General features: G+C 47.7%; 1 protein-coding gene across 1 annotated transcript; it reads left to right on the top strand.

Moving 5' to 3' along the window:
• Positions 1–9,990: 9,990 nt before the first annotated feature.
• LOC108316121 (keratin, type II cuticular Hb1) lies at positions 9,991–16,864 on the top strand. Its single transcript, XM_017545881.2, has 9 exons — positions 9,991–10,683; positions 12,399–12,607; positions 13,630–13,690; positions 13,824–13,919; positions 14,535–14,699; positions 14,964–15,089; positions 15,450–15,670; positions 15,948–15,979; positions 16,279–16,864. The coding sequence occupies exons 1-9, from the start codon at positions 10,315–10,317 to the stop codon at positions 16,515–16,517; spliced, it is 1,518 nt and encodes a 505-aa protein (XP_017401370.1). The 5' UTR covers positions 9,991–10,314; the 3' UTR covers positions 16,518–16,864.
• Positions 16,865–19,921: the final 3,057 nt, after the last annotated feature.

Below are 19,921 nucleotides of genomic sequence, written 5' to 3'. Positions count from 1 at the left end.
TCTAGGCCTTTTATATACGTGGGAGACTGGGACCACGTGGGTGCGAGCAATTAGAAGGCTTTATGGGCTTGGGTTGTTAAGCTGCTGTCGCTCCCCACTTAATGTACTTAATTGGTGCCCAGATGCAGCCAGATGTTTATGATCCTTTGCCCTAAACTGCAGTTTTCTTCTTCAAAGGACTAGCTCACGTCCTCCACACCCACCTCAGCCTCCCAAAACGCAGTTGAGGAAGCTGACGTTGGGGGAAGGAGGGCAGTGACTCAGGTTGGAACCGAGGAGAAGCGGCGGGGCTGCGGCTCCTCCCGTCCTGCAGGGTTTGGCGGTGTCGGTGCCGCTGTCCGTGGTGCTGATACGACTGGCTAGGAATATTGAGAGAGCGAGTCAGATGATGTGAAACTTGAGGGGGCGCTTGGTGCTTTCTCCGAACTAGATGGCCTGTTTTGGCAAAAAACAGTCACAAGAGCCTCCTCACACCCCAAAAGTCCCACGTTTACAAAATCTCTAACTTAGTCACCTACACAGGAACCCAATACCCCCAACACCCACTCCTAAATCCCTTATCTGTACCTATCAACATGTTTCTGTCTCTTCCGCTATTTCATGTGCACATGCACACACACACTCACACACAATGCACTCACATGCTGTCCTTCCTATCTACAACCTCCCTCTCTCTCTCCTCTCCCTCCCTCCCTCCTCCCCCCCACACACACTGACACACAATACTTTCATATGCTGGCCTTTCTACTCACAATCATTCTCTCTCTCTCTCTCTCTCTCTCTCTCTCTCTCTCTCTCTCTCTCTCTCTCTCTCAGGTCCTCACATGCACACTCAACTAGCATGCAGAGTAGTTCTTAGGCCACCTCATTAGGCCATGGTGGCTAGCCTAGGCTGAGTGGAGGCATTCCCTCCCTCAGAGTATCCCATGCAGCCTCAGGGGCACACACTAGCCCACTAGCCCCAGGAAAGTGCGATTACTTCCCACGAGGCCTTAGAACAAGATTGAACATCTGGATGTCCTCTCAGGCCTCTGTGTATCCTCCAGGGCCTGGAATGCCTGGGGCAAGCACCACTGTTATGAGTCTGTGTATTATCTGGCTCAGAATATGAGATATAGATAGAGCCCCATAAGGACGAATCCCGGCTGCTTTCCATGCTATACTCCCTGAAACTCCTGCACAGAAGTTTGTCAGTACCCTTGGCAGGTGCCAGAGAACAAATCTATATTTGTGTGTGTCATCCATCCAGTGTGACTAGTGTGAGTCTTGAACTCACAAGGGCTGGGTAGGAACCAAGGCTCTGGCCTGAATACCCCTGTGTGATCTGGGGGAAGGCACTTGACTCTCCTGGGAAATAAATAGGTTAAGGCTTTCCCTCCTACTACTGCCTTAGAGATTTACAGAGATGTGCACATGCTCAGTAGACTCCAGAGCACAGTGCAGATGGGCTTCATTACAATCATTGGGAGGCGGTGGGCTCAGGGGCAGTGTTTATTCAGAGTTCATGTTCTGACCCACTAATTGAAGCAACCAGAATTTTATTTTAATGAAGTAGATTATGAGAAAATTAAATGGAGCAGAATAGACTAGAAAATAGCAGATTGCACCATATGTCACAAGAATAACTTTTGTTCCATGCGCTTTTGTTTCAGTTGTATGGTGTGTGTGTATATGTAGGTGCATACCCAGTCACTATGTAAAATTATTTCTTATTATAGTTGCAGCTGAAAAGTTGAAATACCTATTTCTCACTGTATACAAAAACAAAATTAAAATGGATTAAAGACTTAAATGTAATACCTGCGACTATGAAGCTACTAGAAGAAAACATTGAGGAAATGCTTAGGACATTGATCTGGACAAAGATTTCTTGACTGACACCTCAAAAGCACAGGCAACCAAAGCAAAACATGGCCAAATGGGATCACCTCGAGCTAAAAGAACTTCTGCACAGGAAAGGAAATAATCAACAAAGTGAAGAAACGACCTATGGAATGCGAGAAAATATTTGCAATCTATTCAACTGACAAGGAATTAGTAGCTGCAATATATAAGGAACACAAACACCACAATAGCACATAAAACAAATAATCTGATTTTAAAATGGGCAACAATCTGAATGGACATTTTTCAAAGCAAGATATATACATGGTCAATGGGTGTATTAAAAATGCTCAACATATCATTAAAGAAATGCAAATCAATACCACAATAAGATTATCATCTTAACCCAGTAAAATGGCTTTCATCAAGAAGACAGAAAATAATGGGTGCTGGCAAGGATGTGGAGAAAGGGGAACACTTGTACACTGTTGGTGGGATATAAATTAGTACATCCACTGTGGAAAACAGTATGGAGGGTCCTCCAAAAGCTAAAAATAGAACCATCAGAGGATCCAGCAATCCCACTACTAGGTATACATCCAAAAGAAAGAAAATCCATATGTCAAAGAGATATCTGCACTCCCATGTTTATTGCAGCACTATTCACAACAGCCAAGATTTGGAATCAACCTAAGTGTCCATTAACGAATGAATAAAGAAAATACGTTCCATATACACAATGGAATATTACTCAGCCATAAAAAGGAATGAAATCTTGTCATTTGCAACAACATGGATGGAATTGGAGAACATTATGTTAGGGGAAATAATTCAGGTACAGAAAGGCAAATTTCAGATATTCTTACTCATATGTGAGAGCTAATAAAAAAAAATTAATCTCATGAGATAGAGAGCAGAATGATGGTTACCAGAGACCAGGAAGGGTAGTGGGAAGGGAAAGATAAAGCAGAGTTGGTTAATGAGTACAAAAACACAGTTAGATAACAGAAATGAGATCTAGTGTTTGGTAGCACAATAGAATGACTATAGTTAATCAGTTATTGTGTATTTCAAAATAACTAAAGGAGTAGGTTTGGAATGTTCCCAACACAAGGAAATAATAAATGTTTGAGGTGATGGATATTCCAATTACTTGATTTGATCAGTACAGATTTTATGCTTATATCAAAATATCTTATGTAGCCCATAAATATGTATAACTATTATATACCCAAAAAAAGAAACATAAAAATAAATAAATAAAAAGTTTGAATACATGGCATATTGGTTAAGCACACAGACTCAGATTCCAAACCGCCTTGTTTCAAATTCTAGCTCTGCCACTCTCTAGCTGCGTAAACTCAGGCAATTAAACTCAGGTACGTAACCTCTATGTACCTCATTTCATGATTTCTAAAATGAAGATAATAATAGTGCCCACCGCATAAAGTTGTTTTAAGGATTAAAAGAGCTAATCCATGTAAATCACTTAGAACTAAGCCTGACACACTCTAAGTGTGTCATCATGTTAGATGTTGTTGCTGCTGCGCACATAACAGCAGCATTGATGGGATATACTCGCCCACATGCCTAAACTGACTGTCTCTATGTCCAGTTCCCATTATTGTACCTATCTTAAATGACTTGTAGAAGGATTAAATGAAATAATGCATGGACAATGTTTAGCAGCACCTGGCACGTAGAAAATGCTCAATAAATGTTATCTACTAGACTCTACCATGGGAAACAGTCCAAGGGGCAGAGGATCTGAGATGTTTGGCCATGGATACTTCATTTGCCCTAGAAAAGAACCCCAAAACAAATGCCCCTCCTTCAATCTCTGCGCTGTCCTGATTCCCTCAGAGAAGGTCTAATGAGAATCTCTTTTCTTTGGCAAAGGAACACATCACCAATCCTTGGACAACCACACTACTGGATGAGAAGAGAGATGGATAATCTGAAAAGCCTGTAATCCGTGAATAGTTATTTATTTATTTATTTATTTATTTATTTATTTATTAAATGTGTATTTTATTATTTGGACTTAACAGACCATCAGAAGTCCTCAGTCATAAATCAAATAATGGCATGCTCACTCATCTTGCTTTTTGCCTGATCCTAAAACCTCCTGATTGGCCAGTAGCCAGAGGATTTCATGAAGTTGAGGATGGGGGATATGGTCTTGATAGTTCATCCAAGTATAATGGCGTTCCAATGAGAGCAAGAGAAGGCAAGCTTTCATTGCAGATGGACAAATGGAAGTTGGAGTTAAGGAAGAACTTTCCAGGAGACAAATAGACATGATTTTCTAAAGGAGCTTGCATTATCTCTTCTGTTTAAGGAAGCTTTATGTAAAAGAAAGACGCTTCTTATTCTGCAGTGGCCACCATTTTTGTGGAGAAAAGGTGAACCAAAAGATCTTCAGACCTGGAGATCAGAGTTTCTTCTTTTAGCCTAAGTGGACTTTTATTTCAAGGGCATCTGTAAAGAACGGGCAAATTGGCTGGTTTTAACATTAGGAAGTTCTTGTTCAATTCTCCCTTCAGTTCATCTTGCTCCCTGGAGGGTATCATAAGGCAGACTCCTCAAGATATTTGGTCACTTAGACTAGATAACATCTTCCAGCTGGGGGACTCAGGAATTTTGTGACTGATATTTCCTAGCTGTATGTTCAATCCTGTCTTAATTTTGGAGGAAAGGAGGAACTAAGAGGAGGACCGAGACATGGATTCCGGAGCTCCCAGTCTGGTGGAACATACCTGAATTCATGAGAAAGGCCGGAATTCTAAAGAGGGCTGCTTTTAAGATGCACTAACAGATACTGAGGAATGCAATACCTGCTGACAGTCTCCATTCTGGGACAATGTGCAATTGCAGCTAGTCTGATGGGAAAGGAAAGAAAGGCTCCCTAGAAAGGGTGAGGACAAGCTTTAGGCAAAAGGCAGGCAGGACAGTGTTGGTGAGAAGATGTGCATGGAGGCATTTCAGAGAGTGAGAGACAATGAGGCAAGGCCAGGGTCTGGACAGCAGGAGATCCTGTGGGCCCTTGCATGAGTAGAGAGGATCATGAGCTGCTGTGACAGTGGAGAGGGAAGAAAGCCAGTTGAGGCACAGCCTTACAAGCAGGGCCAGTGTCATCCCTGAGACTCTGCTTCACAGCTGTGGGCTGGAAGACAGCCTGTGGATTCTACATCTGGAGGGTATCAAAGCATCTGCATGCTGAGCTTACAGGTGTCCAGAGGGTCGTGCCCTTACTAACCTTGCAGCTAGCTCATGCTTTCTACTCACAGAAAGCAGGTGCAGGCCAGGGTCCAGTGAAGGAAGTTGAGGGATAGTGGGGTGGCTGCTTACACACTTGGGCTGTTGAGATGATGATGGAGTTGACCCCAGGCCAGTTGTGTGAGTGACTGGGAAGAGGCCCAAGTCAGAGCCCTGCCTTCTCAGCCACAATAGGCCAGGACACTAGCCAATTATCCATCAGAACTCACCAGAGCAGAGTCCCTCTGGACAAAGGTGCAGAAGACCCTTGTGGGATGCCTGGGTGGAGCTGGAGCCTGACTCAAAAGCTCCACCCTGGTGAGGTTGGTCCCACTAACCAGCTGAGTGCCTGCACCTTCCTCACCCCATGTCCCTGCCCTGTGAGGGTTCAGTACTATAAATCTGGTGCTATGGTGCCCACCTCTTCAATGGGTCTACACGCTTCCCCTGGGTACTGTGCTGCTTCCCCCATCCCCCTCCTCCTCCTCTGCTCTCCCAACCCTGCAGTGACCCCTCCACCATCCTCCCCAGATCTTCTCCCATTTTTCCTCCACTGTCCTCCACTACCTTCCTCTTCTTGACTATCTCCCGAGATCTCTCCCTCATTTTCTTCTCCAGCCATGGGGTACCCTCCTTCCCTTCTTCTAAGTGGCCCTTGAGAATAATAACCTAAGACCAAGTATTTCCTTCTCCCTCTTTTCCTAGAAATCCTCTCTGATTCGAAATTCTCTCTTTTCCTTTCAAACCCAACCCCTAGTCTCTACGCTGCCCCAAAGCCTTCAAGATCCTTGCTCTCATTGGCTGACTTTCCCTACCACCCCCTTAGAGCCCAAGCCAAGGACTTCGTTTGGGTTAAAGACACATCTCACTCACTTCATTCTTCCTTCAGGCCCCAGCAAGGAAAGTCACCCCCTCCACCCCCACCCCCAGGAATGACCACATCATCTGTTTCATCTGTCCCCACCCTATCCTACCACAAAGCTTTGCACAATAAACCACCAAGCTTCAATGGCTCCATTACTCAGCACTTAATATGCAGCTGGTAGTCTTTTCATTCATTCAACAAATATTTATTGAGCACCTACTATGTGCCAAACCCTTGGAATATGCCCACGAAGAAAATATTTGTACACATTGATGTGTTGCAGGGTTTGCATTTTCGTTCTTGATCTAGATCTGTGTCCAGCTTTTCTCTTAATACTGAAAGCTCGCCAAGAACAAGGGTGAGCTCTCCTATACCCTGAACCCTAAAAGCAATCTGCAGGGCCCTCCAGAGGGCATGGGACAAGATGAGTGTTTGTGTTTGTATGTTATGTACAAACACCAGATACTGTGTGACTACTGATGGTCGATGGTGTCCAGACGGGAGTGCAATGGGACAAATGCATCCCTTCCTTTGTGATCAGACACACGGGTTCTGGATACCAGCTCTGCTACTAACACGCAACCTAAGCCTTAACCTCCCTACACCTCTGTGTCCTCATCTACAAAACAGGAATAATAACACCAACCTCAGAGGTGTAAAAATTAGATGAGTTAATGCATCTCGGGCTCCTAAAATAGTATCTAGCATGGTGCAATATGAACATCAAAAGATGTTATTATTAAGTTTGGAAGAATATTCATAAAATAGTTTTCTATATGAAACATCTACTACTTACATAACTTTTTTAAAAAAATGGTCACATACCCCAGAAAAAACTCTTACATAAACATACCAGACGACATGGGAGAGGATGTTCACAGCAGCTCTGTTCAATCTACAGAACCCCGGAGGCTATTGAGATAGAAAGGGGAATAAACTGCACTATAGTCAGGCAATGAGTGCGATCCACAGCGAAAATGAACACAGGAAGGAACATTTAATGAAAGAAACCAAATACAAAAGGATACATGCAACATGATTCCATTTATGTGAAGTTCAAAAGCTGGAAAATGAAACAATGTGTCACTGCAAGGTGGATACATGCGTTCTACCACTGTAAGTAAGGCAAGGGAATAATTAAATACAAATGCAAAAGAGGAGTCACCCTAACAAGGTATATAGGAAGCTCCTGAAATCTATTTCTTCCTATAAGTGGTAGATATTGGTACAGATCTAACCACCTATACATTCTTTTGTGTGTTGAAATATTTCACAATAAAAATAATTGTTCCTCCATAAAGTTAAAATAGATTCTCTTTACCTTGCCAGAGTCAAGGCCATAGACTGGAGATTCTGCCAGCCTCTTTCCTCCCCTCCTCCCTTCCCGATGACAAGGAATTTTTACTCTGAAAAAAAAGTTGAATGTCCTTTTAGGTCTTCAAAAATGAGCAGCAATTAATTCCTGAAGCTTAATGAAATGGTGTCACATTTGAATTTTTTATACCTTGTTTTGCTTCTTACATCTTTAAAATTGCTTAGTAAGGACCAGCCATTAGTAATTAGCTTGTGTTTATGCATGTTGTTTTTATAACGAGTTATACTGGTTGAAAAGGTGAAGTGTGGATGAGATGTACTTTGACTCACAGCACTCCACAGGACACCCAACCGCTGGTTTGCTAGGGACACCACTGCTCAATTGTGGGCAGTGCCCAGAATTGCAGATGAGGGTACAAAGAGCTTCAGAAGTGCTGTCCCAGCTGCCCCAAACTCACAAAGGGACAGCAGGTGCCATACTCTTCTCCGGGGTGACTAGAGAGCTCAACCTAGTCCGTGACCCTCCACATCTGTCCTGACACAAGGCCACACTCTGAATGTTTTGCACAGATGTACTGACCCCTACTCTCTTCTATTTTCCTTCTCTCTTCTCTTTTCCCATCAATGCTGCCACTGTTCTCATTCCCAGAGGCTGCTCTGCCTGTCTTTCCCTTGAAGCACAGCAGCTCTGGGGGCTACAAACCAGGTCATTTCACTTCTCTTTTCGTCTCCTCAATTTAGTCCAAACCTCTGTACTTTAGAGGATAATTTTTCTAGGACCTGCTCTATTGGGGTGAGGGTGGTTCATGGGTAAGTAGAACACAGCACAATCTATCAAAGTATTGGCAAATGCTAGAGGTATGCAAATAACTAAAACTGATGTTTTCTACCCCATCCTTCAGTTCTTAGCCACCGATGCTGCACATCTAACTTATACTCTTTCCCAGCCTCCAAATAGCCTCATATCACCATGTGCCATGTATCCCTCACTGGCCCCTCATGGTTCTAACCATCCCAACCCACTCTGACTCTGCCCGTCTTCCTTAGATTGACTCTCCCACCCCTAAATTCACAGATATTCCCCTGTAAACAACTTTCTCTACCCTCTTGAACTTATTCAAGGATTAGGAAGTCAATGGGCAGTCATTGCCTATAGGTGAGAAGGCATTGCAATTCCTGGCTCTGTCACTTACCAGCTGGGAGAGTTTGGGCAAGTTATTTAACCTCCCTGAGCCTTGGTTTCCTCACCCATAAAATGGGGATAATGGTACATACTTCATATGATTGATGTGAGACTTAGAGATCATTTATGATATATAATGATGGTCTCATAGTAGGTGACCAATTAAAAAGAAACCTATCTTATCAAACCAGGATCTATGTTTCTCTACACAGTTCTTTCTAATTCTAATTCTCTACACTGTTTTTCCTAACACAGGGGGAAATGTACTTAAAAGTGATCCAACCTCCACCTCTCAGGTTCAAGCAATTCTCCTGCCTCAGCCTCCCAAGTAGCTGGGAATACAGGTGTGTGCCGCCACACCAGGCTATTTTTTCATTTGTAGTACAGATGGTGTTTCACTTGCTCTGGTCTTGAACTCCTGCACCAAGGCTGGTCTTCAATCCTGACCTCAGGTGATCCACCCGCCTCAACCTCCCAAAGTGCTGGCATTACGGGTGTGAGCCACCGCACCCAGCTGTGATCCAATTTAGCACCACCAATATGACATTTTGTGCTTCCTCGAGTGACATAATAAAAGTTATACAGCATCTCTTATGAAGTATTCTGCCCAACAATGTCTAATTTAAACCTAATCCAGCCTCTAGCCCAGTGCTGTCCAATAGAATTTTATGTGAAAATAAACAATAAATAAAAACAAATAATAAAGCACTGTTCTTTATTTGTTCTTTAAGGTAGACACTACTTATGAGTAGCTGCTGAGGACTGAAAACATGGATAATGCAAGTGATAACTAGATTTTTAACTTATTTAATTTTAACTTTAAGTAGCCACATCTGCCTATTGTCAACCTAATTGGACAGCCCAGCTCAAGATTTAATTTCCGGTATATAGAAAACACAAGGGCTAGAGCCACAAATTAAATTATGCAAAATCTGGTTTTAAAATTCTTAGGACAATTAGGAAAACTGAATCTGAGATGACTAGTAAGAGGTGCTTCGGAATTATTGTTAATTTTCCTGCATGTGAAAACAGTACTCTCTTTATTCTTAAGAAATTCGTGCTGGTGTATTTAAGGGTTACACGCCATGCTCTCTGCTACTCAAATAATTGGGCAAATGTGAAAGCAAATAGAGCATAATACCAACCATCGAATCTGGGTATCCAGGTGGAACATCAATGCTTGTGTGTTATATTATTTCAAATTTCTCAATGTTGGAAAGCTCCCATCATAAAAAAGATAAAAGACAAATATTTAATAATCTGCTGACTGCTGCCATGGCAGGAGAAGGGAAATGGGTTTCAGCTGCCCACTGAAAAATCTGGAGATGGGGAAATCCAGGTTTGTGTTTTGGGAACACTTTAGCCACAGCTGGGATGGAAACGTGAGATGGTATTTATTAATGCCTCAGCCTTTCCTGAACCCCCGTCCCCACATCACATTTAACACACAGGTCTCCTCCTCCCAGTTTCTCCAGCACCTGGCCCCCCTTCTCCTCCGCTGGCCAAGAGCTACTCCTCCTTCTCCTCCTCACCTCTGCCATCCCCAATGCCTGCAGATGAAGGAATGCCCTGCTGGCAAGACACTTTGAAGATGAAACATGCTGACTCCCGCTAGAGCCCAAGGCTGTCATCCTTTACAAAGAAGACGGTGCAGGCCACTCCACCATTAAAGCACTTTCTGGACAGGCGTTGGACCAGGCTAACAACCCAAGCCCGTAAAGTGAAAATTGCCCCAACACCGTCTTCAAGCCAAGCCCCTTCGGAATCTGCGCATAAATAGGGCTGCGGTGCCCTGAGGAGCACATTGGAGTTTCCGCCAGGACTCCAGGTCCCCTATCCTCTCCTCTGCAACCCAAACGGCCAGAGCACCATGACCTGCGGATCAGGATTTGGCGGCCGCGCCTTCAGCTGCATCTCGGCCTGCGGGCCCCGGCCCGGCCGCTGCTGCATCACCGCCGCCCCCTACCGCGGCATCTCCTGCTACCGCGGCCTCGCCGGCGGCTTCGGCAGCCACAGCGTGTGCGGGGGCTTCCGCGCCGGCTCCTGCGGGCGCAGCTTCGGTTACCGCTCCGGGGGCGTGTGTGGGCCCAGCCCCCCCTGCATCACCACCGTGTCGGTCAATGAGAGCCTCCTCACGCCCCTCAACCTGGAGATCGACCCCAACGCGCAGTGCGTGAAGCAGGAGGAGAAGGAGCAGATCAAGGGCCTCAACAGCAGGTTTGCAGCCTTCATCGACAAGGTGGGTGTCCTGGATCACACCCTTCCTGAACTCCCAATCGTGGTCAGGACTCAGGCTGGGCACTGACAGGGAAGTCAAAAGCAAGAACTTGCTCACGGAAGTTCCCAGGCCAAAGGGAAAGGTAGTCATACTTCTAGGACACAGACAGAAAGACAAAAACAGGACCAGGAGCTTCCAGACTGTTGGGGGAGATTCACTGAAAACACATAAGCAGAATGAGGGGCAGAGTCTTCCATACTGAGCAATAATATCGCCTAGTGAGCAAGAGACAACTGTGTGGGCGCTCAGAGCATTTGAAGCCAAATAACTGCTTAAACGCCAAGGAGGTGCTCTCTCCATCAAGGCAGGGCTAGTAAGAGTGGTGCTGGAAGACTGTCTGAGGTGGTCTTGTGGATGGCATAGAACTTTCTATACCAGGCAGTGATTTGGCCACTGAGCAGGGGCCAGAGTAGTTTGTCCAAGCCACTATGCCTGGGGCTCAGGATCCAGGGGTGAGCAAGAGACGTGGTCCCCATCCTCATGGGCTTTATGGGGAGGCAGGCAGTGCACAGTCTGGGTTCGGTTGAAACCATCTGTGAAGTCAGTTTCCAGCTCAAGTCTGCAGCCACCTCTCCACCAAATCCAGGCAATCACCACGTAGCAATGGTGTGAGGGACTGGGAAAAAAGGCTCTAACTAGGAGCATGTTCTAGGGTTGGAAAGAGCCCTCCAGAGCCAACCTCAAGAGAGAAGTCACACTAGAGAGATGCCCACCAGAAAGGACTGGAAAAAAAAAATCTGAAACTTCTAAAAGCATGAGAGACCAAGGATAGCATAAGATAGGCCTTGCCAAGGGCGTGGCCAAGTTATTAGACAAAAGAAGCTGAGTGGGGTGGTGGGCCAGCCTCATGGCTGGGAGAGATGTGAAATTTTCCTGCAATTGTCATAGTGAGAGAAGACTCCCCTGCAGAGCAGAAGATCAGAGTTTGAGCTGTCCTCTGCCATTGTGAGCTCTCAGGCAGTTGGGGAACCTCTTTGGCCTCCAATTCCTCATCAGTAAAATGAGGGGGTTGGAGCACAGGACATTCCTAGTCTCATATTCCAGGTGACTATTATTCTAATTGCATTGTTGTTGTAGGGTTTGAATAATTGGTACATGCTTTATTTTTCAACTTTTACAGTCTACCTTTCTAGAAAAGTCCACCTGGCTTGCTGTGATTGAACAGCAGTAGCTGTTCAGTGTTGGGCTCCCTTCTGTTAAATGGTTCTTTTAATCCTCATAGTGAGGTGAGCTTTAACCTCCCCACTCTGCAGAGGTGTGAGTGCTTTACCCAAGGGCCCATTGTTAACAAGTGGTAGCAGAATCTGGACTCTTCCAGCATTTTCCATGACACCAGGTAAATTGACTTAGAATTTAGAAGAGGTTAAAGTTAGCTCCGAGGAAGAACTTCCAGGTGGTGAACTGGTTAAGCCCTGATGGCATTTTGTGAGAGGAATGGGATAGGAGAGGGTCAGTTTTGACAATGAGGAAAGGAACCTACCTTTGAGATAAAGACAGGAAGGCTTAGAGCAAGAGGTTGTCTGGGAGGCAGCCCGCTCCTCGGGACAGGCCAGTCTTCTCTGCCAGAGAAGACCCTGGGTCAGGGAGTTGGGGGCCTTCAGGCCCTGGTGCTGGGAACCCCTCTTGCCCTCTGATGCTGCAAGAAAAGATTCTTACGCTCTGCCTCTGGGTGGCAGGTGCGCTTCCTGGAGCAGCAGAACAAGCTGCTGGAGACCAAGCTGCAGTTCTTCCAGAACCGCGAGTGCTGCCAGAGCAACCTGGAGCCCCTGTTTGAGGGCTACATCGAGACTCTGCGGCGAGAGGCCGAGTGTGTGGAGGCTGACAGCGGGAGGCTGGCCTCGGAGCTCAACCACGTGCAGGAGGTGCTGGAGGGCTACAAGAAGAAGTGAGTGTGGACAGGAGGGATGCTGGGCACAGGAAAGAGCTTGGTGGCACCTCCCTGAGCCCCGGGGGAGTATCCAGTCTGCAGCCGAGATCTCTACCTGAGAGTGGAGAAGAACCCGCACCCCTTGCACCCCCTGTTCGAGACACAGGGGTCTCTTGAGTGGGCCCTAGCCCTTTGTGGGGTTGAGGCTCTGCATGTCTTTCCACCAGCAGATCAGGGAAACAATGCTCTCTCCCTTTCTTCATCCATCTTTCACAAAAACTCATATTCCCTGGTCCCTTTGAGACCAGATCTCAAAGTCAAGAACATACTTCTTCCTAAGTTTGCTCCCTCACTCAGCTAACACTATCTGATCACCTGCCACACGACAGCACACTGTGCTTTGCCAGTGACGCAGGGCCATGCAGTCCACACAGTGCAGGTCCTTGCAGAACCTGCAGTCTGCTGGAAGGCAGGCATGACATAGCCACAGATCTAGCCCTTCCGCTACAAAGTGTGACGTATGATATGAAGAACACGCACTGGGTCCTCAAAAGGAATCTGCTTTTGAGGAGTGGCCAGCTTCCTTCAGTGACATTCTCTCCATGGGCTCCCCAGGCCCAGCACACCCCTCCCTCCCTGTCTCTGAGTTGCCTCCCACAGCTCAGGCCAGGAGGGGAGAGACAGAGTGAGGATCCCACCACCTGCAGCTGAGTGGGACTAGGGGAGAGCTCAAAGGAAGAGACAATGGAGACCTGGGTGAAAAAAACAGCACCTCCCACTCCCCACCCACACACATTCACACATTCAGCTTCCAGATCCTGCCCTCCCAACCTCCACCAAAACTGGGAAGTGGGCACTTGGGTTCTCCAGTGCATCCCAGTAGGCCCGTGCCAGCAGCCTGCTTCCCCCAGAGCGCTGCCCATTTCACTTGGGGGTGGAGATGAGCAGGGGGAGGTCGAGGAAGGAGGCGCCTTTGCACACATGCTCACGGCCAAGATCAAGAGCCACTGACATGGTCCTGTTCTCCCTGCTCACCTCAGGTATGAAGAAGAAGTTGCACTTCGCGCCACAGCAGAGAACGAGTTTGTGGCTCTAAAGAAGGTAAAAGAAGCCCAGCTGGCCCTGAGCCTGCCCCAAGTCCCACCACCCATCCTCTCTGCCCTGCCACACTGCAGCCAGGTCCTCAGAGCCCTCTGGGGAGAGCCAGCCTCACAGCCCCTTCTACCCCTCGCAGGACGTGGACTGCGCCTACCTCCGCAAGTCTGACCTGGAGGCCAACGTGGAGGCCCTGGTCCAGGAGATCGACTTCCTGAGGCAGCTGTATGAGGAGGTACGGGGCTCTCAGCCATGGTGGGCACAGATCCCCCCACGGGACCCCCACCCCCGCCCAGACACCCACAGGCATGGACCAGGCCTGCTGACATATGAACCCAGGCTCACGGCTGGAGGGTTGGCAGGGAGCAAGGAGAGGGAAGGAGCAGGGAGACAGAGGAATGGAGAACCAACAAGGAACAGATTTAGTAAGGGGCAGGAGAGTGAGGAGTGAGCATCCCAGACAACTGCAGCATAGGCCCCACACAGCGTCAGACAGCCTCGAACCCATTGCTCTGGCTCAGGACTTTCTCTGGCAACAGCAGCCTTCCTTCGTGGGGCTGGTCTAGGAGGATGGAAAGGGGCCCCACACACAGCGTCTGAGCCCCTTGAAAGCATCTGGATCATGCTGGCTTCACATGGCCCTGAATAATTACAAAAGCAAGCAGTTGAGAAGCGGTTGTGTTTCCTCTAAGGGGATTTCCTATTTATGCAGAAAGTTATGTGATTTCATCAGGTCTGTTTCTCCGAATATGAGAGGTTCGCTCCAGATGAGCCAAAAGGATGATAGGCATCCAGGGATTAGGGCAAGCCCAGACAAGTGAGTGTGTCCTTCTTTTTCCTTCTCCTGCAGGAGATCCGGATTCTCCAGTCCCACATCTCAGACACCTCCGTGGTCGTCAAGCTGGACAACAGCCGGGACCTGAACATGGACTGCGTTGTTGCCGAGATCAAGGCACAGTACGACGACATTGCCACCCGCAGCCGGGCAGAGGCCGAGTCCTGGTACCGCAGCAAGGTGAGTGGGGCAGCACACCTGCCAGCTAGACATGGCAGTGGGAGGGATGTGAGGCATCAAGTAGAAAAGTCTTCTTTGTCTGGGGATTCTGATCCCTAAGGATGGTAAGAGAAAAGCCAATAGCTCTCAGGTTGAGGTGGCAGGGCAGGACTGCCATGTGTGGTTGCACAGACTGAGCACTGCACAATCTGCGCAACCATCCGTGGTGTCCTGAATGGATGGGAGGTCCTGCCCTGAGCCTCATGAGCATCTCTCCTTCCCCAGTGCGAGGAGATGAAGGCCACGGTGATCAGGCACGGGGAGACCCTGCGCCGCACCAAGGAGGAAATCAACGAGCTAAACCGCATGATCCAGAGGCTGACGGCCGAGGTGGAGAACGCCAAGTGCCAGGTGTGAAAGCCCGGCCCACCCCTCAGTATAGGAAGAGAGTAGGGTTAGCCCTCAACAGAGGGATTGAGTTAGACCCTGGAAAAGTCTTCCCAGTGTAGCCTCATGGGTGACAGAGTAAGATAAGGAATCTACTGAGATCTTTCTGATTGTCTTGGCCAAGGTGTGTGTAAGTGTGTGTGTGTGTGTGTGTGTGTGTGTGTGTGTGTGTGTGTGTAAGTGAAGAGGGAAGGAAGGAAGGTTAGGAAGCTGATTGGAGAGATAGTATTTTAAGATAGAAGTTGAATGATCCTATTGGAGACTGGCTGGGATTTCAGGAAACTAAAATTTGCTTTCTCCTCTCCATATTCCCCTACCTCCCAGAACTCCAAGCTGGAAGCCGCAGTGGCCCAGTCTGAGCAGCAGGGTGAGGCAGCCCTCAGTGACGCCCGCTGCAAGCTGGCTGAGCTGGAGGCTGCCCTGCAGAAGGCCAAGCAAGACATGGCCTGCCTGATCAGGGAGTACCAGGAGGTCATGAACTCCAAGCTGGGCCTGGACATCGAGATCGCCACCTACAGGCGCCTGCTGGAGGGCGAGGAGCAGAGGTGGGTTCAACCAAGCCTGGCCAAGAGCCACCCCTCCCAACCCTTGGCACAAGCCTACCCTTGGCCTTGGCTGAGTAATGGCCAGGTCTATAGGGGGAAGAAAATCATTCATAACTTCTGGTGTTTGGTGGGCTGGTGTGTGGGTTTGTCTAGGGCAAGGTGTTCCCTCAGACTCTGTTCTTAATTGCCAACTGAGGAGCCTACCCTATGACCTGGGGAGCTTTTTCAGCCTCTCTGGAGCAGTTACTAATGTCGCCTTTTTCTCTTTTGCCCTCAGGCTATGTGAAGGTGTTGGGGCTGTGAATGTCTGTGAGTATTTGGGGCCCAGTGTGGACAGATTTAGTACCTCCCTGTGATGAAGGCAGAGTTTGGAAAGAGGCGTGTCACTGAGATTGAATATAAAACAGTGGGCTGGCATCACAACAGGAGAGATCTGGAGTCAGAGATCCCGAAAGACCCCAGCTCGTGGACTAAATGGACCTAGAATTGTCCACTAAAGATGCTTCTGACTTTCAATACCCAGAGCTCAGGGCTTGGGCAGGGGTGGTGGTCAGGGAGGCAGGACGGCTTGCCCTCCAGAATTTTGACTCAGACTTCGGGGTTCACAGGTGTCAGCAGCTCCCGGGGCGGGGTCGTGTGTGGGGACCTCTGTGTGACAGGCTCCCGGCCAGTGACAGGCAGCGTCTGCAGCGCTCCATGCAATGGGAACGTGGCGGTGAGCACCGGCCTGTGTGCGCCCTGCGGCCAGTTGAACACCACCTGCAGAGGGGGATCCTCTGGCATGGGTTCCTGCGGTATCAGCTCCTTGGGTGTGGGGTCCTGCAGCAGCAGCTGCCGGAAATGTTAGGCACCCCAACTCAAGCCCCAGACCCCAGGCATCTTTCCTGCCCTGCCTTGCTCGGTCCATCCAGCCCAGGCGCCTGGACCAAGTGTTCAGCTATGGCTCCTGCACTTTGAAAGACCCCTCCCACTCCTGGCCTCTCATTGCTCTGTGTGATTCCCCCACTTCTGAGCTCTGCCACCCCACGCCGGGAAAGGCTACCCTAGAAAGAAGTCCCCTAGCACCCACAAGAGGAGCAGGGAGAGCCAGGACCAGAACCTCACCCATGGCCACTGCCTTCCTGCCTCTCCCCTTCCTCCTCTGCCCTGTTTATCTCTGTCTTGATCTGTGTTTCAATAAACTAATGTAGCCAACCTGGGTCTTGTCTGCGTCTCTGTTACCCTACTCAGGGGTCAGGGTTAGAGAGGGTCCCCAGAGTTACATGGAGCAGTAAGAGGCCCAAGGGTCTTCAGTACAGTTCTCTATTCCTCACCTCACAGAAGGCTCAGATTTACCCAAGAGTTGTGCTAGGCCCCTACATGATGTAACTTTATCCACAAAACCCTAATGATGCACCTTGTAGATGAAGAAGCCGGAACTCAGAAGCACTCAGTAATTGGGGCAGGGTCCCTGCTTAGTTGGGTGGTTCAGCTGGGGTTTAAGCCCCGTGTGTGTTGCTAGCGCTCATTTCACTAAACCGCAGCTGTCTCCCAGAAAACACCTCACGCATTTCTGTAAACTGATGGATCATGAAGATCAGATTCACCAGTCACTCAAAGCTGAGGCAACATCATCCAGTGCTTTGGTAGGGAAGACTCATGCCTGAGTAATTTATTGGAATTCTTTAAGGGGTGAATACATGAATATTATTTAAAGTTTCAAAAAGCCTTTGATGTGGCTTTCTTTTGTTTTTAATGGAGTCACTCTGGGGTTTTGGAGACCTGCCATAGTTGATACATTTCCTTAAAGACAGAAAACAGCACATAGCAAGCTGATGGGGCACAGAGCGGGGAACACGGACTCCAGCCAGATTGCCTGGGCCCCAAGCTGGGCCCTGGTCCTTCCTAGTTGAGTGGGGTTGGGCAGAGTACTTACCCTCTCTGTGCCTGTTTCCACACCTCTAAAATGAGGATGACAGAAAGGGCAACCACCTCATAAGTTGACGAGAAGATTAAAGGATTTCATACATGTAAAAAAAGGCTTAGATATTTCATGCCACACAATAATCTATTTTTTTTTTATCATTAGTATTATTCTTTTGCAGGATGTAAAGTAGAAGTCCCTCCAGGGACCAGGGTCTCTTATGGCCAACCTCTTATTACACTTGTATCTGTGATCAGAGATTGCAAGTACAGAAAGAAATCTCCATGTTTACCAAGGCTGCTCAGCGCCTTCATGCATGGCAGTGTTCACCAAACATTGATGAGGTAGGGACAGGGAAATGACAGCTCCGCCCCACTATGGGTCAAGGTGACTCCCTGAACATACATCTTTTTTTCAATATTACAGGTTTATTTAAAACTTAATTTTCACCTTAAGTATGCAAAATACAAACTCCACAAAATGTTCATTTTACTTTGTAGTTTACAAGTATACAAAATAGATGTTTGCTTAAATTTATATTACATATTTATTAAGGCAAGGAACTATATAGAAAAAAAAACATTTGTTCTGCTTAAGGCATACTTGGGAATAAACCATTGTACAAATTATTGCACGTCTGAAACCACAGTGCATAACAGACTGTCTGCATAAAAATGGTAAAGAAGTAAACCAGGTGTATTACCTGGCTTAGGTCACAAATGTAGATCAGAAGACAAATATAGATGCTCCTGGTCAAAGTTTGCAGCAGTTTGAAAACTTTGGCTTTCTCATTTGGTACCTTTAGGACCAAGACTCACCAAGAACCATCATTTAGGCTATTTAAACATGTTTCTGTACCTGAATTTCTTCCTCTTCTAACATCATAAAAATGGCTTTTAGAAAGTAGAGAGAATACAAGGCGATCTTTTATGCTTATATTGCATCCATGCACAATTCAAGGGAATTCTGGTCTTCCCTCCCCCAACACACGGATATAATTTATACCCTGAGATCCACAACTTCCAGACACTCCCTTGGCATTTTTTAAGTCCAGGAATATTCAAGTCGGATTTAGAATTGGAATGAAAGAAGATCCAATCACAGACCCCAGCTGTTCTTTGCTTTTTGTCTTTTGGATTCCTCATTTTTCCTGATTATCCACTCACAAGTTGACTCAGTTGGGAACTTGATCATGATTGTAGTGCTTTCTGGCTGAGCTCCTCCCCTCATCGGGAAGACAATGTGAAAGGTAAAAATGCTGAATTCTCTTCCGGCAGTGTGGGTCCTATCCACTGTACAGGATTTAAAAATGCCTTTTCCTGTGTAAGGTGAGGTGGTCCGACCTGGAAAATGCTCAGTGGCATTTCTGGCACTGGAATGGGCGGTGCCCGGTATGTTTATACAGCAGCGCGTGGTCAGTTCATCTGAGCAGGCAAATTTCCACCCACAGCCTTCCCAGTCACAGTGATAAAGTTTCTCACCTGTGTGGGTTCGCAGGTGTGCCTCGAGATGGGAACTCTTTGTGTGGGTTTTGCTGCAGCCTGCGTAATCACAAGTGTGGGTGGCAGTCATTTTCCGGGGCCACGATTGTGTTGCCTTCTTCAGTTTGAGCTCCTCCAGCATACAGGAACCGAGAGGCACAAGCTCTTGGTAATGGAGCGGTGGGACTTGCGGCTGCATCTGGTCAGGCAGGAAGGATGAGCAATTGGGCCCCAGGTGCGGATGGAAGCCAGGGGGAAGCAGCAGGGCAGGGTGACACCCCCTCTCACCAATTCCTCAGGACCCAGGGTCAGGGTAGTCCTGCTGGTGAGCTGCTACCCCAGGGGGAAGTCATGTGTAGCCAGCCGATGGTCATTGCCGAGAGGGTTCCAGCGCCCAAGTGGTTGCGTGAGCGATCACCTCCTGCTTGTTCTTGGGGCACATGCATGGCGGCCTGCTGTTGTAGGACACCATCAGCACCAGGTGGCTGCCACCCTGAACATACACCTTTATGCCAGAGTGAATCTCTAAACTTCCAGTCTGAGGCCCAGAAAATGCAGCAGAAATGGAAGTCCCACACCTCTACCCTTCTGGGCACTAGAAATGATTAAGAATATTAAGAGACCAGAAGCGTCTAGACTAAAAATACAAAGTCTCTTGTAAAAGGTAGAATCAAACCAAGGTCTCTCGGCCACCTCTGGAATTATGAGCAGGACAGAATCCTGGAAAGTTTCAGAATTTGTGTTCGATCATTCACACCCTCTATGCTGTAACATCACACAGCTCTGTGACATCACACAGCTCAGAAGCTGGCCCTAGGCTGGGTGCAATGGCTCACACTATAATCCCAACACTTTAGGAGGCTGAGG

Source organism: Cebus imitator, unplaced genomic scaffold (genome assembly GCF_001604975.1).
Source record: "Cebus imitator isolate Cc_AM_T3 unplaced genomic scaffold, Cebus_imitator-1.0 Scaffold181, whole genome shotgun sequence".
Taxonomy (NCBI): domain Eukaryota; kingdom Metazoa; phylum Chordata; class Mammalia; order Primates; family Cebidae; genus Cebus; species Cebus imitator.
Note: the sequence above shows the minus strand (reverse complement) of the source record. Positions and strands in the feature narration are given on the sequence as shown.

Excerpts from the sequence above, each read along its gene's own strand:
- LOC108316121 (XM_017545881.2), top strand. The coding sequence starts at position 10,315 with ATGACCTGCGGATCAGGATTTGGCGGCCGCGCCTTCAGCTGCATCTCG. Across the intron at positions 12,608-13,629 it reads CTGGAGGGCTACAAGAAGAA|GTATGAAGAAGAAGTTGCAC; the intron begins GTGAGTGTGGAC and ends TGCTCACCTCAG. Across the intron at positions 15,980-16,278 it reads TGTTGGGGCTGTGAATGTCT|GTGTCAGCAGCTCCCGGGGC; the intron begins GTGAGTATTTGG and ends CGGGGTTCACAG.